This window comes from Pelophylax lessonae, assembly GCF_965119305.1.
Source record: "Pelophylax lessonae genome assembly, chromosome: 4".
Classification (NCBI taxonomy): Eukaryota; Metazoa; Chordata; class Amphibia; order Anura; family Ranidae; genus Pelophylax; species Pelophylax lessonae.
The window spans coordinates 610,331,296-610,355,982 of NC_138771.1; the positions used below are offsets into that span (position 1 = coordinate 610,331,296).

At 43.6% G+C, this 24,687-nt stretch overlaps 1 protein-coding gene across 1 annotated transcript; it reads left to right on the forward strand.

The window, feature by feature from the left end:
• Positions 1-1,164: 1,164 nt before the first annotated feature.
• On the forward strand, positions 1,165-2,127 carry LOC309553580 (uncharacterized protein; the record flags this gene model as incomplete). Its single annotated transcript, XM_082254857.1, has 1 exon — positions 1,165-2,127. One exon carries the CDS (start codon positions 1,165-1,167, stop codon positions 2,125-2,127), a length of 963 nt encoding a protein of 320 aa, XP_082110983.1.
• Between the last annotated feature and the right edge of the window lie 22,560 nt (positions 2,128-24,687).

A 24,687-nucleotide genomic window follows, 5' to 3' on the forward strand; every position in this document is an offset into this window, starting at 1 on the left:
CATGCTGCGTGATTTGGTTTGCGCGATTGATGCGTAATATTCGCAGCAGAATAGCCAAGCATTTTTAGTGAAATGAATAGCACCTGAATATGTTGATGTGCGATTTGACATTTTAACAGCATGTTTTGAAATCGTAGGGAAGATTGTGGTGATTCTGCCTTTGATTTAAGAAAATTATATGTGAATGGAGCCTTAAAAATGTTTACATATCATTACATTATATAAGTGTATTTTTATTTACTTCTATAAGATTTTCCACATTTCCCATGCTCAACTTCCCTGTGCTCTGCAAGCTCACAGAGGGGCAAAGATAAAAAGCAGTGATATGGCCAAATGCTTGCTTAAAAAAAAAAAGAGAGGCACTGCAAATTATGGCCTTTATTCACATGTCACATAGCGGGAACTCACATATACCCCTTGCAATCTCTCTAGCGCACTTTATACACTTATCCACATGTTGCGCATAGGGTAGACCATTCAACTGAATAGGCTGCCCTATAAGTGTTTGTGGTGCAAAAGATGCTTACACACCTTTTTAGGCAATGGGCTTCACACAAGTTTTAAACATACACTTTGCCACGATTGCCACACAATTCTGTTGAGCTACAATCATGGCAAAATCACACTGCGTTTGGGGTGCCATTAAGAGTGAATGGCATCAAAATGCATGTTGTGTGTTTTGCAGCAATTGCTGCACAACTTGTGATCACAGGCAGAATCACCGCAATTCTGTCATTGATTCCAAATTGCCAAGTGTGAATGGAGTCTGTCAAAGTCAAGTATCGCAACATTCTCTGTGCTACTTTGAGCAGAGAAAAGTCTATGAGCTACAATTATATAATTTTTTTACAAAATGGATTGCATGTTTTTACAACAACTTTAACTAGGTCTTATTTTCGGGGTAGGGCTTATTTTCAGGGAAACAGGGTATGGCAGCCTCCATACATTTATTAATGAGCTACAGCATGCAGATTACAGTGGGTTGTAACCTAGCCATTTTTAAAGAAAAGTGGATTGCAAAATCTACTTTAAATTTTTAATTAGCTGTTTTCAAATGTTACTACATTTCTACACTGCTAGTATTTAATTTATTTCTATAAACATTTATTTTACATTTCAGGTGGATGAAAGAGAAGAAATTGTGAAAGGGCTTTATAGCAAAGTATGATGGATGGAACAGGTGAAAAGCCATTTTCTTGCAATGAGTGTGACAGATCTTTTAGAGCAAAATCACATTTCATTCGCCATCAGAGGATTCACACAGGGGGAAAGCCATTCATGTGTTCAGAATGTGACAAGAGTTTTTCACGAAAGGAAAGTCTTGTTGAGCATCAGAGGACTCACACAGGGGAAAAGCCATTTATGTGCTCAGAATGTGACAACAGATTCTTACAAAAGGGTCATCTTATTCAGCATTTGAGGATTCACACAGGAGAGAAGCCATACCATTGTTCTGAATGTGATCAAAAATTTTCACACCATAGTTCATGGACTACACACAAGATGATTCACACAGGAGTGAAACCGTACCAGTGTACTGAATGTGAGAAATATTTTTACAAAAAAGCAAAACTCACAAATCATCAGATGATTCACACAGGAGAAAAGCCACATCAATGCTCTGAATGCAATAAATATTTTATTAATAAAGCTGATCTTATGAAACATCAGAGGATTCACACAGGAGAGAAGCCTTTTAGATGTTCAGAATGTAACAAGTGCTTCTCAGAAATGTCCAGTCTTTATAGACATCAGAGGATTCACACAGGAGAGAAGCCATATCAGTGCTCTGAATGCAATAAATATTTTATCAATAAAGCTGATCTTATGAAACATCAGAGGATTCACACAGGAGAGAAGCCTTTTAGATGTTCAGAATGTAACAAGTGCTTCTCAGAAATGTCCAATTTTTATAGACATCAGAGGATTCACACAGAAGAGAAGCAATATCAGTGCTCTGAATGCAAAAAATATTTTAGCAATAAAGTTCATCTTATGCAACATCAGATGATTCACACAGGAGAGAAGCCTTTCAGATGTTCAGAATGTAATAAGTCCTTCTCACGCATATATCATCTTACTCGACACATGAGGATTCACACAGGAGAGAAGCCATTTAGCTGTTGAAAATGTGCAAAGTGCTTCTCTCAAAAGTCAAATCTGACTCAACACCTGAAAAGACATAGGGAAGTCATTTAGATGTTCAGAGAGTGCATTGTACAAATAGAAAAAATGTTCTTGTGATCAGATGATTTACAGGAAAGAGGTTGTGTCCTTGTTCATAACCACTTGACCTCCAGGACATTTACCCCCCTTTATGACCAGGTCATTTTTTTGCGATACGGCACTAAATGACTTTAACTGACAACTGCGCGTTCATGCGACGCTGTACCTACACAAAATATACCTTTTTTCCCACAAATTTAGATTTCTTTTGGTAGTTTTTGAAAACCTCTGTGGCTTTTATTTTTTGTGCTATATAATAAAAAAGACTGACAATTTAAAAAAAAAAAAACAATATATTTTACACATCCAATAAAAAAAAAAAAAAAATAGGCCAATATGTATTCTGCTACATGTTTTTGGTAAAAAAAATTTCAATAAGCATATGTTGATTGGTTTGTGCAAAAGTTATAGTTTTTCCAAACTATGGGATATTTTTAGTCTTTTTTTTACTTGTAATGATGGCAATAAGCGACTTATAGTGGCACTGCGATATTGCGGTGGATACAATGGACGCTTTCGACACGTTTTGGGGACTAATGACACTAATACAGTGATCAGCGCTAAAAATATGCACTGTCACTGTACTAATGAAACTGGCTGGGATGGGGTTAAACATCAGGGGCTATCAAAGGGTTAACTGTGTGCCTAGCCAGTGTTTGTGCACAGTGTGGAAGGTGCTTTTACTAGGGGAAGGCATGGATCCATGTCCCTGCTTTACAGAAATGAAGGAAGGGTTGAATCGCGTACCTAGATTGTGATCCGATGCAGCAGTGCTACCTTGCCGCAGTATATCTATGTTATACAGGTGCCAAAATGTTTAAAAATGAAAATGGTTTACATTCAAGAAGAATAGCGCAAAAAAAACCTCACATATAAGAAAAGGGAACTAAATGTTCCAAATCTGATCAGAGGTTTAGACAGCAGACACATCTGATTCAATACAAAAGGGTTCATCAGAACAACTGTGAAAATAAACTGTAATTACTGTATATTATAAATAAACATTTGCCTAACCGATCTAATGATTTTTGTGAATATGTTGAATGTGGGAAGTGTATACTGAAAGTTTATTGAAGTTTTTCACTGCATAATATGTAGCCCTCTCCAAGATGGCTGAGAATGTAATTGTCATGGCAATCAAAAGTGACTTGACTTTAATTTATCTGCCAGCTTTGGGTTAAAATCAGGCAAAATCATTGATAAATATGCACCTAAAGTAAAAATGGTAAATAGTCCTTGAATTTATGTTTCAAAAAGTTGAATTGTAAACTAAGGCCTCATTCACACGGGACCAATACATCATAAAGCAGCCAGCTTTGATTATGCAGCCAGCTTTTTTTGGAGCTGCCGGGTGCAGCATGCAGGCAGCCCATTTAAGTCTAGGGGATGTAATGAAAGTGCTTGCATCAACAATATCTTCATAAAGTTCATAAAAGTTATTTCTTGCATCAATCAGTGATATCTCCATACATTTTGTAAAAATTATTTCATGCATCAGTCAGTGTCTAACTTCCAATATACCATACGACTTGTGTGATTCGCCAATCTTTCATCACTGTGTAGAAAAAGCTCTCCACTCCCCATAAGACATCACACCCACCAGAGTTATTGAGAGAGTTATGAAAATGATAAAGTATGGGTAATGCTGGAAAAAAACATGGCGGGACACAATCTGGCAGGCCCAATGGGTTCCATCAGTGCACCATGGTCTATTAAATTGGGTTTCCTTTATCACAGTAGAAACTTTTAAAACTTGGGATAAGTTATATTGCAAGGGGTGCGTAGTTCAACTGACTTAATCTTTGGCCAATTGGGTGGGTTTCCTTGGTTTGAACCTGGAGCAGATTTGACATTTTTTTGAATACAGGGTATAGATGGGGGCAAAATTCTATGTTTTGCACCAAATCACCTGCAAAAAATGTCTCCTCTGTCAGTACCAAAACTCAAGAGTCATGTTATAAATTCTTCTCTAGATGAAAACAGCAATTTTCAACTTTTTTTTCTAGTCAGGGCCCCCTTTAGAACTGTACACATTCCCAGGGTACACCAATCTGAGGGCTCGTTTACACAAGAGGGTGTGTCCAAGCATGCGCTTTTTTTGCGTGTTTGTGTGCGTTGCATTTTTTTATGGGCACGAACATGCATGCATTTTCTAGATGTGCGGGGATGTCATTAAGCAATAATGGCACCCCATGTGACTGCAAAAGGTAGCAAATTGTTGTGCTGAACATGAAAACATGCGATTTGGTATGTGCTACCTCTCTGCACCTAGTGTGACCAAGCCTTAAAATGCAGTCTGTGAGGCAAAGTTCAGTGATCTTAGGTGTTAACTCATCTAAATTCCCCCTTCTAGCACAAATTCCTTACCAAATCCGGCACAACCACCCCCTCCCCCAATTCCTCCTCCTAGAACAAACCCCTCAAACCCCCTTCTTAGCATAAATCCCCCACCAAATTCCTCCTCCTAGCACAACCCCCCCCAAATTCCTCCTCCTAGCACAACCCCCCCCCCCCCCAAATTCCTCCTCCCAGCACAAACCCCCCAAATCTCCCCTTCCTAGCACCAATCCCCCATCGATCCTCCCAGCACAAACTCCCCTGTTCTCAAATCCCCACTCCCAGCACAAACCCAACTTCAATCCTCCCTCCTAGCACAAATCTTCCCTCCTAGTACAACCCCCCAAACTCCTTCTAGCACAAGCTTCCCCAAATCCTCCCTCCTAGCACAACACTTCCATCCCCCCTCCCAGCACAAACCCCAAGTTCCCAAATCCCCACTCCAATCCCCCCAATCCTCTCTCCCAGCACAATCCTCTCAAATCTCTTCCCCCCCACAACCCCCCTCCTATCCCAAATGTGGGCTGTGTGTTAACCCCCGTGCAGTGTGACTCTGTAAAGAGAGAAAGAGCACAGTCCATACAGCTCTCTCCTGATCCCTTGTAAGAGAACATTTGCTGTGCAAAGACGTCTTTCTGTCAGAAACCTGACAATGGGCAATGCGCATGTGCAAATTTGCGCAACTTGCACGCACGTTCGCGAGTACGCGAACGTACGTGAGACATTGGCGCCAAAGGGACTATTTAAACCCAGCCATTGCACTGCTCTAGTGCTGCTTTGTCTTCAGCCTTGGATTCCTGTTACCTGTTTACCTGCATCTTGTTCCTAAGTTCCAGACCCGGCTTGTCCTGACGATTCTCTGATTTCCACCTGCACCGACCTTGGCTTGTCCCATGACCTCTCTTCCTGTCTGCTCCTACTGGCTTCTACGTTACCGATTGGCTCCTGACCAGGCTTGTCTTACCACGCTTCTGTCATTCCCAGATCCATCCATCCTGCATAGGAAGCTCCTCCTGTTACCCAGGAACCCCTGCTTCCAGCACCTGCTGCCTGCTTAACACCCTGCTTATCGGACTTCTCTGGCAACCTTCACCAGTAGCCATTGTCCGCTCCAAGCAAGTTTCCAGGCGCTCGTGCTACTCTACACTCAGGTGTCCCCTGTCTGCACTATCAGGGGTCCCGAGTTGGAGGCGCAAGGGAGGCCTTCCTCACAGTGTCAGGCTCATCTACAGGTACGTGATAGTACAAAGCAGCCAGATGTCTGAGCCTGACCGAGGAACCTCCCCTATGGACGAGTTATGTCATCACCTGTGGGCACTGACCCGATCAGTCAAAGACTTACAAGAAGGCTATAACTGACTTGAAGAACGGGTCCAGTCACTTACCCCACCAGCCTCCTCTTCAAACGCCCAGGGGGGATCTCCTGCTGCGCCTGCAGTAATGGTTTTGCCTCCAGAACCTTGTGTACCTACCCCGGAAAAGTTCTCTGGTGATCGCAGCAAGTTCAGGTCCGTCCATAACGACTGTGAACTTTATTTTGCGCTACAACCCCGGACCTTTTCACTCTAAGCCACTAAAGTAGGCTTCGTCATTTCCCTCCTACAAGGCGAACCCCAGTCCTGGGCCCACCGTTTGCTTGAACAAAAGGATCCCTGCCTCTCCAGTTTAACCTTGTTCTTTGGAGCTATGGCCCAGTTATATGAGGACCCCCAGAAAACCACTACTGCTGAGGCAGCCCTCTACACCCTTCAGCAAGGCTGCAGAGTAGCAGAGGACTATGTAACTGACTTCAGAAGGTGGAGTGCTGATACTAACTGGAATGATGCTGCCCACCGCCACCAATTTCGGATGGGACTATCTGACTCTCTGAAAGACGAATTGGCCCGTGTAGGGGTGCCAGATACTCTGGAAGCCCTGATACACCTGGCGATCCAGATCGATAGACGCCTAAGAGAACGCCGTGCAGAAAGATCATCCGGTCAATCCCGACCCTTATGGATGATGCCTCGAGTCTTCAGACCTTCTGGTCTGGCACCCTCAGCATCCGTTCCTCCCACTACTGACTCTTCTGAACCAATGCAGCTTGGCATAATCCGTCCTTCTCTCACCCCAGAAGAACGTCAACGCCGGCGACTGAACTTGTGCCTGTACTGTGGAGAAGATGGACACTACGTGAGGTCTTGTCCAGCTAAGAGCTGTAAGTGCCTAACCCTTTCCTCTACTAACCAAGGGTTGTGCCCCCGCAATCCATCTCACCTGACTGTTATTATCTCATTACAGCTTCCAGAAGGGGCTATCCAGGCACCCGCCATTATTGATTCAGGAGCCTGTAGCTGTTTTATTGACCTGAAATTTGCAACTCAGCTAAAAGTTCCGCTAAGGCCCAGATCACAGGGACTGACTATCCATTTGGCCGATGGATCTCGTATCAGATCTGGACCTGTCACACAAGAGACTCTTCCCTTGCATGCTACCATATCTGGTAACGACAAGGAGCTACTACGCCTAGATGTCATCATCTCACCTCTATTTCCCATCATTCTGGGCATGCCATGGCTGCAGGCACACAATCCATGCATTAATTGGGAAACGGGGGAGATTAAATTCCAGTCATCTTACTGTCAACAACTCTGCTGCTTCCAACCACAAGACCCCCTGTCTTAATTACTGTGTATGGACTCTGATACTGAATCGTGCTCCTCTGTGCCTGCAACCTACCATGATTTCTTAGATGTCTTCAGCAAGAAGGGAGCAGAGACTCTTCCCCCTCACAGACCATACGATTGCCCTATCAAGCTTCTTTCCGGAGCCGAAATACCCTTCGGACGGATTTTCCCTCTCACTGAACTTGAACTTGCAGCACTAAAGGAGTACCTTGATGATAGCCTGAGAAAAAAAAAAAAAACACTCGCTCCACCCCTGTGTGGACTATCGTGATCTAAATAAGATTACGATCAAAAATCGTTACCCGTTACCATTAGTGCCAGAACTATTCCAGAGACTCCGCTGTGCCACCATTTTTACTAAGTTGGACTTACGGGGGGCATATAATCTAGTGCGAATCAGGAAAGATGATGAGTGGAAAACAGCATTTCGCACCCGTTTCGGGCACTATGAGTACCTAGTGATGCCCTTTGGGCTTTGCAACGCCCCAGCCACCTTCCAGCACTTTGTTAATGAAATTTTCCGAGTTTTTCTGGACTTGTTTGTTATTATTTATCTTGATGATATTTTGATATTTTCCTCCACCGTAGAAGACCATCATGAACATGTAGAAGTGTCCTAGCCCGTCTCAGACAGCATGGCTTATACGCAAAACCTGAGAAGTGTGAGTTCAATCGTCAGAGTATCCAATTCCTGGGTCTGATCCTCTCCACAGAAGGTATTAAAATGGATCCTCAAAAAGTTTCTGCCATTTTACACTGGTCCCTTCTGATAAAAAAGGGGTGCAACGGTTCGTAGGGTTCTCAAACTTTTATCGGAAGTTTATCAAAAATTTCTCTGCAATCATCTCTCCCATCACTCAGTTAACTAGACAAGGTACCCGGTTCCTGTGGACTCCCGAGGTGCAGACCGCATTTGAAACTCTAAAAGCTTTCTTCACCTCTGCACCGGTCCTTCGACACCCAGATTCTGGCCTGCCTTACGTCCTAGAAGTGGACGCATCTGAGTCGGCTGTAGGAGCAATATTGTCACAGCGGCAAGGAGCCAAAGCTCTGTTACACCCTGTTGCCTTCTTCTCACGCAAGTTATCTCCGGCAGAGAGGAATTATGACGTCGGTGATCGAGAGCTCTTGGCAATTAAGGCAGCCCTGGAGGAGTGGAGATACCTCTTAGAAGGGGCAGCCCATCCAATCCTAGTGTACACAGATCCCAAGAATCTAGAATACTTGCGAGCAGCTAAACGCTTGAAGCCTCGCCAGGCCAGGTGGGCTCTCTTTTTCTCCAGATTTTCCTTTCATGTCACTTACAGGCCGGGATCAAAGAACACAAAACCAGATGCATTGTCCTGTATGTTTTCTGATGCTGAGAGATCTGCAGTTCTAGATACAATTCTGTCGGCAGGAAACTTCCTGTTACTGCTACAGCTCAAACAGGCCTCTGAGGATATTTCCCCACTTCCTGGAGTGTCCTTACAAGTTAAGGACGGATTTTTATGGCACAATGACAAAATATTCGTACCTGAAAGATTGCGGGTCCCTGTCCTGGGTCTCTGCCATGACCATTTCCTTGCAGGTCATTTTGGAGTCCATAAGACCTCTGAATTGCTTCAACGCACCTTTTGGTGGCCTGATCTACAGAAGGACTGTAAAAAATACATTGAAACTTGTGTAACATGTATCCAGAACAAGACCCCCAGGTCTAAGTCTTGGGGCTTGCTCAAACCCTTACCAGTCCCAGACAGAGCGTGGAAAATGATTTCGATGGACTTCATCGTTGAACTCCCACCATCTGAAGGCTACACTACCATCTTCGTGGTGGTAGACCGGCTATCCAAGATGGCGCATTTTTTGCCCATGAAGGGCACTCCTTCGGCCATGGATACAGCTAAGTTGTTCATCAAAGAGATTGTGAGACTGCATGGAGTTCCTGCCAACATAGTATCCGACCGTGGAGTTCAGTTCACCTCCAGATTTTGGAAATCCCTTTGTAAGAAATTGGATATTGGGCTGTCCTTTTCTTCAGCATACCCCCCACAGACCAATGGTCAAACGGAAAGGACCAACCAGACAATGGAACAGTATCTACGCTGTTTCTCGTCCTTTTCCAAGGATGATTGGGTGCCGCTATTGCCACTAGCGGAGTTCGCATACAACAACTCTGAACATTCGGCTACCAAGCAGACTCCATTTTTTGCCAATTATGGTTACCACCCTTCCTTTCTGATCACCACAGTACCTGAATGCCCAGTCCCTGCTGTCCAGGACACAGTAAACTTTTTTGCATCCAACACTGAGTTACTTCGGGAAATCATGGCTAAAGCTCAGGAAAATAATAAAAAATTATTTGACAGGAAAAGGAAGGGAGAGCTGATATTGGAACCTGGTGATCAGGTATGGTTGGCCATAACCAATTTGAAACTTACCTGTCCCTCAAGAAAACTTGGACCTAAATTTGTGGGTCCCTTTTCCATTAAAAGAAAAATCAATGACGTCTCTTATGAACTGGTACTACCTGATTCTTTCAAAATACACCCTGTCTTCCACATGTCTCTGTTAAAACCTGCATTACCGAACCCCTTTCCTGAAAGGGACAATGGTCCCCCTGAACCTGTGGTAGTCAACGGTGAAGAGGAGTTTGAGGTTGAAGCCATTGTTGATTGTAGAAAAAGGGGTAAACAAATTCAATATTTGATTAAATGGAAGGGTTATGGACCTGAAGAGAACTCTTGGGAGCCAGTGGACAATATCCATGCAAAAGACTTAATCCAGGCTTTCAAGCATAATCACCCAGAGAGGTTGGCCCGGTTGGGCATCCCGAGGCTGCCCATTGGGAGGGGGCAATGTAAGAGAACGTTTGCTGTGCAAAGACGTCTTCCTGTCAGAAACCTGACAATGGCCAATGCGCATTCGCGAATTCGCGCACGCACGTTCGCGAGTACTCAAACATACGTGAGACATTGGCGCCAAAGGGACTATTTAAACCCAGCCATTGCACTGCTCTAGTGCTGTTTTGTCTTCAGCCTTGTATTCCTGTTACCTGTTTACCTGCATCTTGTTCCTAAGTTCCAGAGCCGGCTTGTCCTGACGATCCTCTGATTTCAACCTGCACCGACTTTGGCTTGTCCCGTGACCTCTCTTCCTGTCTGTTCCTACTGGCTTCTACGTTACCGATTGGCTCCTGACCCGGCTTGTCTTACCACGCTTCTGTCATTCCCAGATCTGTCCATCCTGCATAGGAAGCTCCTCCTGTTTCCCAGGAACCCCTGCTTCCAGCACCTGCTGCCTGCTTAACACCCTGCTCATCGGACTTCTCTGGCAACCTTCACCAGTAGCCATCGTCCGCTCCAAGCAAGTTTCCAGGCGCTCGTGCTACTCTACACTCAGGTGTCCCCTGTCTGCACTATCAGGGGTCCCGAGTCGGAGGCGCAAGGGAGGCCTTCCTCACAGTGTCAGGCTCATCTCCAGGTACGTGATATCCCTACAGCTACAGTGGGGATCGAAAGTTTGGGCACCCCAGGTAAAAATTTGTTCTAATGTGCATAAAGAAGCCAAGGAAAGATGGAAAAATCTCCAAAAGGCATCAAATTACAGATTCGACATTCTTATAATATGTCAACAAAAGTTAGATTTTATTTCCATCATTTACACTTTCAAAATAACAGAAAACTAAAAAAATGGCGTCTGCAAAAGTTTGGGCACCCTGCAGTGTTAATATCTTGTACTGCCCCCTTTGGCAAGTATCACAGCTTGTAAACGCTTTTTGTAGCCAGCCAAGAGTCTTTCAATTCTTGTTTGAGGTATCTTTGCCCATTCTTCCTTACAAAAGTCTTCCAGTTCTTTGAGATCTCTGGGCTGTCTGTCACGCACTGCTCTTTTAAGGTCTATCCATAGATTTTCAATTATGTTGAGGTCAGGAGATTGTGAAGGCCATGGCAAAACCTTCAGTTTACGCCTCTTGATGTAATCCCCCGTGGATTTCCAGGTGTGTTTAGGATCATTATCCATTTGTAGAAGCCATCCTCTCTTTAACTTCAGCCTTTTCACAGATGGCATCAAGTTACCATCCAAACTTTGCTGAAATTTTATTGAATCCATTTTTCCTTCTACTACTTCTAATACTGAGATGTTCCCTGTGCCACTGGCTGCAATACAACCCCAAAGCATGATTGATCCACCCCCATGCTTAACAGTTGGACAGAGGTTCTTTTCATTAAATTCTGTGCCCCTTCTTCTCCAAACGTACCTTTGCTCATTCCGGCCAAAAAGTTCAATTTTAACCTCATCAATCCACAGAACTTGTTTCCAAAATGCATCAGGCTTGTCTATATGTTCATTTGCAAAGTTCAAACGCTGATTTTTGTGGTGTATAACGAGTTCTTTTTGATCGATTAATTTCTTTTTAAAAGCATATATACCAATCTTAGTGAAAACAGTCTACAGTATGGATTATATAAGAATATTTATTCACCAGACATGTATTCACAATAAATGATCAGACTTGAGATGACACAAAAAGATAACTTTACATAAAATACAAACTTAAAACGATAAATGCAATGTGATGTTTAGCTCAATAATGAAAGTAAAAATAAAGCAAGATTAAATTTTCCCAGATGTAGTAGCATAAACCATATTTAAGTGTGCTATATAATCAGACCACAATTGTCTGCGAATTGCGTAGCCGACAGTCACTCCACTGCAAATGGAGCGAGAATAGGCCATGCAAAACGAGAGACTAATATGCCAATATGCGCTAAATCTGATATTAATAAAAATGTATAAAAAGCAAAAATCGGCTCTTAGAGAAAAATCTACATATGGTTAATACGGCTGGGACTGTAATCTCGTTACCCCTAAATATGAAATATAAAACATATAAGGAAGAAAATAAATGATAGTAAATAATATCAAATAACAGCAAGGTATATTTACCATATTTAAAATGGCTGCTAGCTTAGAATGGTCGTTACCAGAGTCCTTAAGATGGCTGCCTTTCCAAAATGGTGGCCAGTTAGGGAGGAGTTTTGTTTGGCATCCTTCAAAGTTTCAGATACATGATGGAGCAAGATGGAGTCTGTATAGATGAGTATATGTATGGATGTGAGTAGTGTGTATGTTGTATGTGTAATGTATGTTGTCGTGATGTCATGTGTGTCCCTCTCTCATCTGGGCTTCCCTTTTTATATTGTATTGAACAAAAGGGCTGTAAAATTACCATAAGTCAAACCCAGAAAGAGTAACTTTATCCCCATTGGTTGGGCAAACTTATCAATTAACTGGTGATGTCATTGGGCAACACCTCTACTGGTTAACCAATATATTGGATATTTAAAACTATATGATAATTTCTCCATTTAAGAATATCATAAAAACAACATAATAATGTATCCATACTCTCATCCTCTATACATGTCCATCTAATATCTCCATATGTATTTAGGTAAGGATTGAATCTGGTAACACCATTTAATAAGGATATTACTAATACAATACTGTATATATATATTGATTGGAAATTACTAATTTATCCATATACTTTACATTTAGTAACAGTAAGAATTATATAGATACATATACAGTTATATATATATTGCTACACAACAACTTGTATATGTAAACTTTTCTACAATATTATTCATTAAGGGATTATTATGTTAACAACAATACATTCATGATTTGGGACTGGATTATAAAATATGGGAGAAATTCTGACCATTTGACACTACTATATAATAGATATCATGTAATTCTCAATAGAAAATTGTCATAAAATTATAAGTTCCACACCCCCCTTTGGTATTTGATGGGACAAGGATGTTGTATAAGCTTATGATTATATTAAATTCATTTGAAGATGCAGTTCTCATCAGTCTAAGTAGACAATGTTTATTTGATACCATGTAGCTTCCAATGAACAATTGTCTGTATGACACAATCTCTACTCCCGTCTTGGTGTGTAGGTAAATGAATTACAGGTTCTTCTCTTTGTCCAGGTAGTTTTCCGTGTGTTTGTCTTCTCATGGTAGAAACAATAGTTTATTTGCTAGGGAATGGGTGAACACAGGTGTGATCCTGAATTTGAGTTTTGGCCATTGTGTGTTAAAACATCTCATGGCCAGAACATATTTTTTTATGATCTCCCTGGTTTCTCTCCTTTCATTACCAGGGGAAAAATGGCTTTTTATCCTTTGAGGTCCATTGTATGTAAACCTCCCCCCCCCCCCCCCCCCCCCAAGGCCGTTCCACCTGGGATAAGCAATTTAGTCGCCTGCCTCTCCAGAGCATTATATTCAAAGTTTACCGAACACAATTTCCTTTTGGGGCAGACGACATAGCTTCTCATTTCAAAGTACATGTAAATAAAACAATTTCAACAATGGACGCAATGTGTGCTTCAAACTGAAGGGGTTTTGACTGAATCAGTGACAAGGTCATTTGAGGCCTCAAAGTTCACAATTCTTGACCTGTAATAGGAAAAATGTATTTCTATTTCGTACTGGAAGTCTAACAGCGCAAAAAATAAAAATTGCAGAGGTAATCAAATACCACCAAAAGAAAGCTCTATTTGTGGGGAAAAAAGGATATCAATTTTATTTTGGTACAGTGTCGCACAACCGTGCAATTTTTCGTTAAAGTAACACATTGCTGAATTGCAAAAAATGGCCTGGTCATTAAGGGGGCAAATCCTTTCAGTCCAGAACTGGTTAACCACTTAAGCCCCGGAGGATTTGGCTGCTCAAAGACCAGGGCCTATTTTGCGATTCGGCACTGCGTGACTTTAACGGACAATTGAGCGGTCGTGTGACGCTGTACTCAAATGAAATTGACGTCCTTTTTTTCCCACAAACAGAGCTTTCTTTTGGTGGTATTTTATCACCTGTGCGATTTTTACTTTTTGCGCTATAAACAAAAAAAGAGCGACAATTTTGAAAAAATAATATTTTTCACATTTTTTTATATGAAATTCTCAAAAACAAAATGTAAAAATCAAAATTTTTTAACATTTTAGGCCAATTTGTTTTCTGCTACATATTTTTGGTAAAGAAAATCGCAATAAACGGATTTTGATTGGTTTGCACAAAAGTTATTGCATTTACTTGATAAAGTAATTGTGAGTGCGCTGACAATTCTGTGCAAAAAAATTGCGTTTACTAACTACGGGAAAGATTTATGTGATTTTTATTGTTTTTTTTTTAACTAGTAATGGCGGCGATCTGCTATTTTTTTTGCGGGACTGCGACATTGCGGCGGACAGATCGGACCCCTAACTGACATTTTTGACACTTTTGGGGGTACCAGTGACATTACTACAGTAATCAGTGCTAAAAATATGCATTGTTACTGTAAAAATGACACTGGCAGGGAAGGGGTTAACTTTATTAGTGATCAAGGGGTTAAGTGTGTCCCTAGGGGCGTGATTCTAACTGTCAAGGGGCGTGGCTTGTGATGTAACCACAGAGACATACGATCCTACATAGCAGGATCGTGTAGTCTCTGCAGTTAGATCAGGGAGAATGACAGGCGGCTTTGTTTACATACAGAGTACCATTTTGAGTTGCTGAAATAACATTTCAGCAAAATGAACTAGCCTGCTGCATAATTTTTTCACCTAAAGCCCTTTGTAGGTTGATAATTTTCATTTCCATCAAACGATGTAGCATTCCCAACATAATACCTAGTCCATATCAGTATAGATATCCAGCATGATATTTTTCCCTTTGAGATCTGATGTATTTTCAAAGTGTTCCTTCAATTTTTTTGAGCAGTGTATAAATGCTTTATTGAAAATGATAAAAGTCATAAAATAAAAATATCATGGGATAACACATCCTTAATATCCAGTCACATTTCTCATGATGACAAAATATAATAAAATATCAAACATGAAACATAATACAAATATCTCAACAAATCATTACATAGCATGATGGTCCAAGAAAGTTCAACGTGTTTTGTATGAATGCTTCCTCGGGACCTTTTAGGATATTCATAAGGAAGTGACCTAACTGAAAAAATACATGTTAGATATTTTAGATAACTTACATTTATTTCATAGGGCAACTCAATTGTGCAGACTGATATGTCACCCATATATTGAGGCTTAAAAATGGCATCCAGCAGCAGTAGTCAAAATTCTTTTATGTACAGTTAGCAAAATTTCATCAGGGACAGTCACAGGAGGCAGCAGTAGTAGCTCTAGATAAGCGGCCAAAATAAAAATACAAAAAATGGATGCCTCAAAGGACTGCTTAGCCTTCAGTTAAAAAAAAAAAGGCTAACCATAAAATGTTACAATTTCTTGAGTCCTTTAAACATGCAAAAATGCCCCTGAAAATAATATAAATAACTACACAAAACAATTTAAGCAGATTTATGGTATTCAATTTTGTAAAAGACTAAAAAGCAGATTGGTGCTGTCCAATACTCTGGAAGATTCGCAAAATTATAATTAAACTGGGGCTCTATGGCCAACACAAAATATATAGAAAAGGCAACAGAGCCAAGAGATTGCACTGTTAAAGGACCATAATAATGATCCTCAGGGGTCTAGAAAACCATCACAAAAATAAATAATAAACAGAATAAGTTTACTGTTTATTGTTGTGCCCCATTGTTAAGATTAATAAAGGCTTTTGAATTTTCTTATTGTGTTTATTATTCATTTTTGTGATGGTCTACTAGACCCCTGAGGCTCATTATTATAGTTCTTTGACAGTGCAATGTCTTGGCTCTGTGATCTTTTAAATATCGTCTGCAAAGTACGGCCTGCGGGCTACATCTCGCTCGTTAGGACATTTTTTTTCCAGCCCACAGCTCTGCTCGGGTTGCAGGACTTGCTCTGCATACTGACAGGCACTGAGGGGGTGCATCGCATGTCCCGCAACACGAGAAACACAGCAAAGCCCAAACTATTTCAGTACAGACCTACTGCACCTCCCAGCTCCCATCCCACAGTTAAATTCAGTTTTCTTTAAGACTGCAATTTCACATACAGCGTGCCTGTGTAACAGCGGAGCGGGAGCTAGGAAGTGCAGTAGGTCTGCATTAAAGCCAGCACTTGAGTGGGGCACTACAGCAGTAGTAATGTACACAGAAAACATAAAGCGGTGCAGGGAGACTGATAGGGAAACAAATGTGCTGGGGGGGGCTCTGCTGAGGACACATAAGTGGGAGAGGCTCTGATGGGGACACCAGTGTAGGGGGGACTCTGATGGGGGACGAAAGAGTGGGTGGCTCTGATGGAGGACACAAATGTACAGTGGGGCTCTGATGGGGACACAAGTGTGCAGGAGGCTATCATAAGGACACAAGTGTGCAGGGGGCTCTGATGGGGGGCACAAGTGTGCAAGGTGGCCTTTGATTAGGACACAAGTGTGCAGGCAAGGCTCTGATGGGAACACAAATGTGGGGGGTTCTGATGGGAACACAAGCATGGGAGGGCACTCTGATAGGGTCATAAGGCACAAGTGTGCAGGGGGGACTCTGTTGGGGACACAAGTGTGCAAGGGCTTCTCTAATGGGGACACAAGTGTGCAAGGGGGTCTGATGGGAAGACAAGTGTGGGGAGGGGGCTCTGCTGGGGACACAAGTGTGGGGGCTCTAATGGGGACACAAGTGTGGGAGGGGCTCTGGTTGAATCACAAATGTGACAGGGGCTCTGATGGGAACACAAGAGTCAGGGGGGTTATGGGGAAACAAGTGGGGGGGACTTTGATGAGGACACAAGCGTAGGGGCTCTGAATGGGGACACAAATATGCCTGGGGGCTCTAATGGAGACACAAGTGTGCAGAGAGGGCTCTGATGGGGACACAAGAGTTCAGGGGGGATTCTGATGGGCACACAAGTGTGGGGGGCTCCAGTGGGGACACAGATGTTCAGGGGGGCTCTGATGGGGGACACAAATGGGCAAGGCGGCTCTGATGGGGACACTAATGTGGGGAAGTGCCTCTGAGGGGATAAAAATGTGCAGTGGGGGCTCTGATGGGGACACAAATGTGCAAGGGGGGTGTTAATGTGGACACAAACATGCAGGGAGACTTTGATGGGGACACTAATGGACAGGGAGGGTCTGATGAGGACACAGATGTATGGGGAATCTCTGATGGTGACACAAATGGGCAGTGAGAATCTGATTTGGACACAGATGTAAAGGGAGACTCTGATGGGGACACAAAAGGGCAGAGAGGTTCTGATGGGGACACGAAGGGATGAGGAGACTCTGATGGGGACACGAAGGGATGAGGAGACTCTGATGGGGACACGAATGGACGGGGAGACTCTGATGGGGACACGAATGGACAGGGAGACTCTGATGGGGACACAAATGTCTTTGGTGGGGACACAAATGTGCAGGGAGAATCTGATGGGGACACAGGTGTATATGGAGATTCTGATTGGTACACAAATGGGCAGGCAGAAACTGATGGGGAAAAAGCGTGCTGGCCGAATGACGTGAACACAGATGTAAGGTTTTTATCACACTAAATGTTCAGCCCTGGTGCATGAGGCTCGGTATTTAGGTGTAAAGATGCACAATATACCCTGCTGATGGCAGCCTTTCAAAATTCTATTCTATTCTATGGCTGTGGATTTATTCATAAATTACTATTATTTTTTTTTGTTCATCCGTGAATATCTGTAGACTATATGATGTGGCCCTCTAAGTGAAAGCTATGGAGACCTCTGCTGTAGAGTAACTGTCATGGCAACCAAAAGGAACTTAATTTAAATTTAATCTGTTGGCTTTGGTTGAATATTCTGCACAATACATGATGAATATACCACAAAAAAATGGTCAATAGTGTTTTTTTACGTTTTAAAATTAAAACCAAAAATCGAAATTAAAAGGGAATAAACACAGTAAAAAAACAGTGAAGCATACATCCTATAAAAGGTACAGTCACACGGATCACAACTGCTAGCTGTAAATCATTTTTTAACTTCCTGCAGCCACCCCTCGGCACTTTAAAAGGATCAAATTGCCAGGAGGCGGAGGCCGAAAATTCTGATTAGGTGTCCTGTGATTGGCTGTCACATGATCGGAAAGCTACCAATCGCAAGTATGCATCAGGAGGTTTCTGCTACACGTTTGTTACTGTGCTGGAAGCCTGCAGGGAGTGCGCTTTCAGCACGGTAAAGTGTTTACGTTGGGGTGCATATATGCATACAGCTGGCAGGAAGATGTTTATTTAGATAAGGTACATGCTCATCTTTAATCTCTGACAGTTCTCTTCATATACATTATAATGAAATACATAAAAATATCTGACTGCCATACAAATTATTCTGTAGGAGACTGTATCATACATGTGGGCTTGTATTATTTGAGTGCCCGTTTATACTCTGCATGTTAGAGTTGTTCTAAGATAATGGCAGTGCCAAGAGGCACCCTGGCTCTGACTTTACCTACAGTGAGACCAACGATAGTAACTGACCTGGAAAATTATTGCTGGCCTATATCACATTTAGAAAGTTGGATCTTTCCTCCAAACTATTTTGTGTCTCACAGTATAAGGCAGGGTTTCTCAACCAGTGTGCCGTGGCACACAGGTGTGCCGTGAAGAGTCCCCAGGTGTGCCGCGGCAAAATGACCCCAATTTGCAGCAATCTTATAAAAAAGTTTTCCTTGCAGCAATCTTATAAAAAAAAATTTTCCATATGGTTATGCCAGAAAGGATGGCTAAATTCCCTTCCCGCTGCCAAATGAGCTTCGGAAGCTGTGCGGGCCTCCCGACCGGGTCGTGCCAACCGACGACGTCATCGGTTGCTATGGGAGGATCGGCATACGAAGTGCTTGCTGGAAGGTGAGAGCCGCGGGTGTCGGGAGCTGCTGTTGGCTGGCGCGCTTTTCGAGTTACAGCAGAGTGTGTGAGACAAGGAATAACAGGGAGGAGGCTCTTCAGTGACTCCTCTGGCTTCGTGAGTTACATGAATTACATTAGATATAAATGGGGGGGGGGGGGGGGGAAGTACCGCGCTTCAGGGAAAATGTAAAAGTGAATAAAAAAGATATGTGTATTATAATCATTGTGTATATGAATCAATATTAAATAGATAAATAAATATATACTGTGATAGTGCTGCAAAATCTTGTGTAGTGTCTCCTTTAAAATTATATATTTTTTTATTATTTTGGATCTCCAATGAATCAATAAATCTTAAAACTCCTTATTCCTTAAAAATTGATCTATAACTATAAAGTGCAAAGGTGCATATACAGGTCCTTCTCAAAAAATTACCATACTGTGATAAAGTTCATTATTTTCTGTAATGTACTAATAAACATTAGACTTTCATATATTTTAGATTCATTACACACAACTGAAGTAGTGCAAGCCTTTTATTGTTTTAATATTGATGATTTTGGCATATAGCTCATGAAAACCCCAAATTCCGATCTAAAAAAATTAGCATATCATGAAAAGGTTCTCTAAACGAGCTATTAACCTAATCATCTGAATCAACTAATTAACTCTAAACACCTGCAAAAGATTCCTGAGGCTTTTAAAAACTCCCAGCCTGGTTCATTACTCAAAACCGCAATCATGGGTAAGACTGCCGACCTGACTTCTGTCCAGAAGGCCATCATTGACACCCTCAAGCAAGAGGGTAAGACACCTCAGTGGGAAGTCTGTGGGAAGGAAAAAGTGTGGCAGAAAACGCTGCACAATGAGAAGAGGTGACTGGACCCTGAGGAAGATTGTGGAGAAGGACCGATTCCAGACCTTGGGGGACCTGCGGAAGCAGTGGACTGAGTCTGGAGTAGAAACATCTAGAGCCACCGTGTAAAGGCGTGTGCAGGAAATGGGCTACAGGTGCCGCATTCCCCAGGTCAAGCCACTTTTGAACCAGAAACAGCGGCAGAAGTGCCTGACCTGGGCTACAGAGAAGCAGTACTGGACTGTTGCTCAGTGGTCCAAAGTACTTTTTTCGGATCAAAGCAAATTTTGCATGTCATTCGGAAATCAAAAAATGCCAGAGTCTGGAGGAAAACTGGGGAGAGGGAAATGCCAAAATGCCTGAAGTCCAGTGTCAAGTACCCACAGTCAGTGATGGTCTGGGGTGCCATGTCAGCTGCTGGTGTTGGTCCACTGTGTTTTATCAAGGGCAGGGTCAATGCAGCTAGCCATCAGGAGATTTTGGAGCACTTCATGCTTCCATCTGCTGAAAAGCTTTATGGAGATGAAGATTTAATTTTTCAGCACGACCTGGCACCTGCTCACAGTGCCAAAACCACTGGTAAATGGTTTACTGACCATGGTATTACTGTGCTCAATTGGCCTGCCAACTCTCCTGACCTGAACCCCATAGAGAATCTGTGGGATGTTGGGAAGAGAAAATTGAGAGACGCAAGACCCAACACTCTGGATGAGCTCAAGGCCGCTATCGAAGCATCCTGGGCCTCCATAACACCTCAGCAGTGCCACAGGCTGATTGCCTCCATGCCACGCCGCATTGAAGCAGTCATTTCTGCAAAAGGATTCCCGACCAAGTATTGAGTGCATAACTGAACATAATTATTTGAAGGTTGACTTTTTTTGTATTAAAAACACTTTTTTTTTTATTGGTCGGATGAAATATGCTAATTTTTTGAGATAGGAATTTTGGTTTTTCATGAGCTGTATGCCAAAAATCATCAATATTAAAACAATAAAAGGCTTGCACTACTTCAGTTGTGTGTAATGAATCTAAAATATATGAAAGTCTAATGTTTATCAGTACATTACAGAAAATAATGAACTTTATCACAGTATGCTAATTTTTTTAGAAGGACCTGTACATTAAATAAAGGTTCTTATAGTGTTATCTGTGTTGATTCAAAGTGTTTAAGATTGATATTCATAAAACCAGTGACAATAAAGTGTTCAGTGCTCAAAACATCAACCAATAAATAATTCTGTGTGTTACACTGTATACACATAAAAATAGAAATCAAGTGTTTCAGTCTTTATAAAGTGCTCAAGTGTCCCAAAAGCAAATAGGAGATGTGTTCGTTCTTTTCCTGATGTCACACTCTTATAACCTCCACCTTTACACCGTATACTCTATGGGGTGCTTCTTGGTGCTTTACCCCTATGGGTGTGCTAAATGCTCACCTCCAGAATTCAGGTCATGCGCCACTTTGATCTAGATAGATAATACACTCCTCTCCTTTCTTCTCCTCCTTAGCGTTATATATAGGATGGGGGGATGGGGGGATGGTGGTCTGCCTCGCCTTATCGGGATCGGTTTTCAAAACTCTCTGGTGCTCCCTCGGATCTCAAAATAAGGGACCAATATGGTGTAGTATTTCCAAACTTAAATTAAATGAAGGCCATCATGGTGCAGTATATCATGTCAAAGTTAATGAGAAAGGGGGGGCGTGGCCGGATGTGAGCGAGGGTAGACGTGCCGGACCGGAGCTCTCTGTTAATCCTGCAACTTACCTCCGTTTTCGGTGTGCGGTGGGGCTGCTCTCCTATACCATCTTGTGGGGGAAGCTCTCAGGTCTCCAGCGATGCCATCCTCGACCCCAAAACCGGCCCGGCAGCCGCCACAGGACCAGCGCCAGACCCGCTCCGTCAAGAGCCAGGGCTCAGGCTCCGCCTCCGCCATCTTGGCGCCAACGTCTTCACGGAGGAGCGGCGGTACGGGTGCAGGCATGGAGTCACAGAAGCCTACGGACCCCATGCTCTCCGGCACTTCTCAGGGACAGGCTCCGGAGGTAGCTGCGGACCAGCGGGCGATCACAGCCCCCATCCTGGAAGCCATCGATGCTTGTAAAGCGGCGTTGATGGTGCACATAGATCACCTGGCATCGGAGTGCACGCTCATCCACCATGACCTGGACAAGTTCAGGGGGAGACTCACTGCTGCAGAGGATCGCATCTCAGAGGTGGAAGACAGCTCACACTCCCATGGCACTCAGCTGGCTGAACTACAGGACATTGTGAAATCCTTGCAACACAGAGCTGACGATGCAGAGGATAGACAGCGCCGGAATAATGTAAGGGTGGTGGGGCTTCCTGAGGGGCTGGAGGGGAAAAAGCCTGCCACATTTGCGGAGCAGTTCTTTAAACAACTGCTCTCTCTGGAGAATTTACCCCCCACGTATGTGGTGGAAAGGGCTCATAGAGTGCCAACTGGGGCCAGCCTGAGCCCCCCCCCCCCCCCCCCCGTCCGTTCCTGGTGAAGTTCCTCAATTACAGGGACAGAGACATGCTCCTCTCGGAGGCGCGGAAGCACCCTGAACTTCGCTTTGAGAATGCACGTGTCATGCTATTCCCCGATTTCTCAGCGGAGACACAACGCCGCAGACGTTCCTTTACTGATGTCAGGAAACGCCTAAGGGCCAAGGAACTTATCTATAGTATGCAATATCCTAGCAGGCTCAGAGTGCAGTACAAGGGCTCGGTGAAATTCTTTGACACTCCTCAAGAGGCTTCGGACTGGCTGGATGGCTTGTGATGGGTCCTGACTGCCAGTGCTCTCGGCTAGCTGCCCTTTGGATGTGGTCCGTTTTTTCTTTTTACTTTTTTGTTTTCCTGTTGTACGCTGCCCCTGTTGATTTTATCCTCCTGTCATATCATTCCTTCTGGATGTCTACGGCTTGTTGCTGGTGTAGGGATGTCTACTTTTGGGGTCCCCTATCCTGCCATCTGGAGACTGGTTATTGGAGGAGGGGGGTGTCATGTTGCCCTCCTTGCACACCGGGTGATCCGGTCTCATCAGAGACTCCATCGGAACTGTAAGAACATCTTCTATACCGGACTGTTGCTCACATTGGAGAAATGACGTGCGTCACTGTTTTTTTGGGCAGTTTGGGATTGAAGCCGCATACCAGACTACGTTTTTCATTTTTTTTTCTTATTTCACGTTTTGGGAAAACTCGTTTTTGTTCAGCTTTCCCTTTTTCTTTGTTTGTTGGGGGGGTTGTTCTGGTATAATGGCATGGGGAGTTCTGCACCAGCACCTGTTTTTGTTTGCTCATGTGTATTTTGAGGGGGTAATTTATGGGTCCCTTTTTTTTTTCATCCTGTCCATAGCCCTTACCTGGGCTCTGTGTAATTTTTTTCTCGATTCCCATGGCTGACAATATAAGACTTCTCTCATGGAATGTGAGGGGCCTGAACAATAAGTTCAAACGCGCCAGTGTCTTTCAGTATTTAAAGCTCATTAAGCCACATGTCATCCTCCTGCAGGAGACCCACCTTGATGGGAACATGATTTTAGCTCTCCGTAGGCCGTGGATACAGAGGGCATTTCATGCCACATACTCCACTTATGCTAGAGGGGTCTCCATTCTCATTAGTAAATCTATCCCATGTTCGATCCAGCGGGTGATCTCTGATCCAGGGGGCAGATATGTGGCTGTACTTTTGGATATGTACTCCGTTACCATGCTGTTGGTCGCTGTTTATGTGCCTCCACCTTTTCAGATACAACTGCTATATGATTTAACTGATAAGTTGGCTGAATATATGCATTTACCTGTGTTGTTTATGGGTGACTTTAATGCCATCCTGGATGCTACCTTGGATACTTCCAACCCCAATAGACTGCCCTCGGTGGATCTGCTCACCTGGGCTTCCACGGTGGGCTTGACTGAACTTTGGAGATGGAAGCATCCGCTCTCGAGGGAATACTCTCACCTGTCCACCGCTCATCGTTCCTCTGCTCGCATAGATCTGGCGTTTGGTACTGCCAGGATGCAATCCCTTTTGACTGCCTCGGAATACAGGGCCGGGGGAGTGTCTGATCACAACCCGCTACTCTTGACAGTGAACCTCCAATTGGGGGCTGGGGTGCGGGGTTGGCGCCTGGCTGCGGGCTGGCTCCAACAGGATCAGGTCACTTCCCACCTTGAAAAGTCGATCCAGTCATATTGGACAGAAAATGAGGACTCAGCTGATCAGAGAGTGGTGTGGGAGGCATTTAAGTCAGTGGCGAGGGGAGAGTGTATATCGGCCATTAAATCCGCTAGGAAAGATCACAATGAGGAGGTGAGGATGTTACAGGAGGAGGAGCGGAGACGTGCGGGGGAGAACGCGGCTTTGCCGTCTGATTCCAGCTATGCTGCATTGCTGGAGGCGAGACGCCTTCTCTCTCTTCACGTCTCTGATCTTGCTCATACGGAAGCTAACAATTTACGGGCTTCTATATTCGCACAGGGCGTAAAGAATGGCAAGTTCCTGGCACTGCTGGTGGCTGACCAGCAGCCGCCGGTTAATATCCCGCTTATCAGGGCCGCTGGGGGTGTGCTCAGGTCGGATCCTCGTGACATTTTGGAGACGTTTACTGACTATTTTGAGGCCCTGTACGCCCCGCTACCGGATAGTGACTCTGTGCACGCGGATGCCCTCCTGGAGGGCGTTGACTTGCCATCCTTGTCGGCGGAGGATAGCGCCCTCATGGATGCTCCGATAACGACTTTAGAGGTGGCAAGAGCCATTGCGGCCTTCCCACCACATAAGGCCCCGG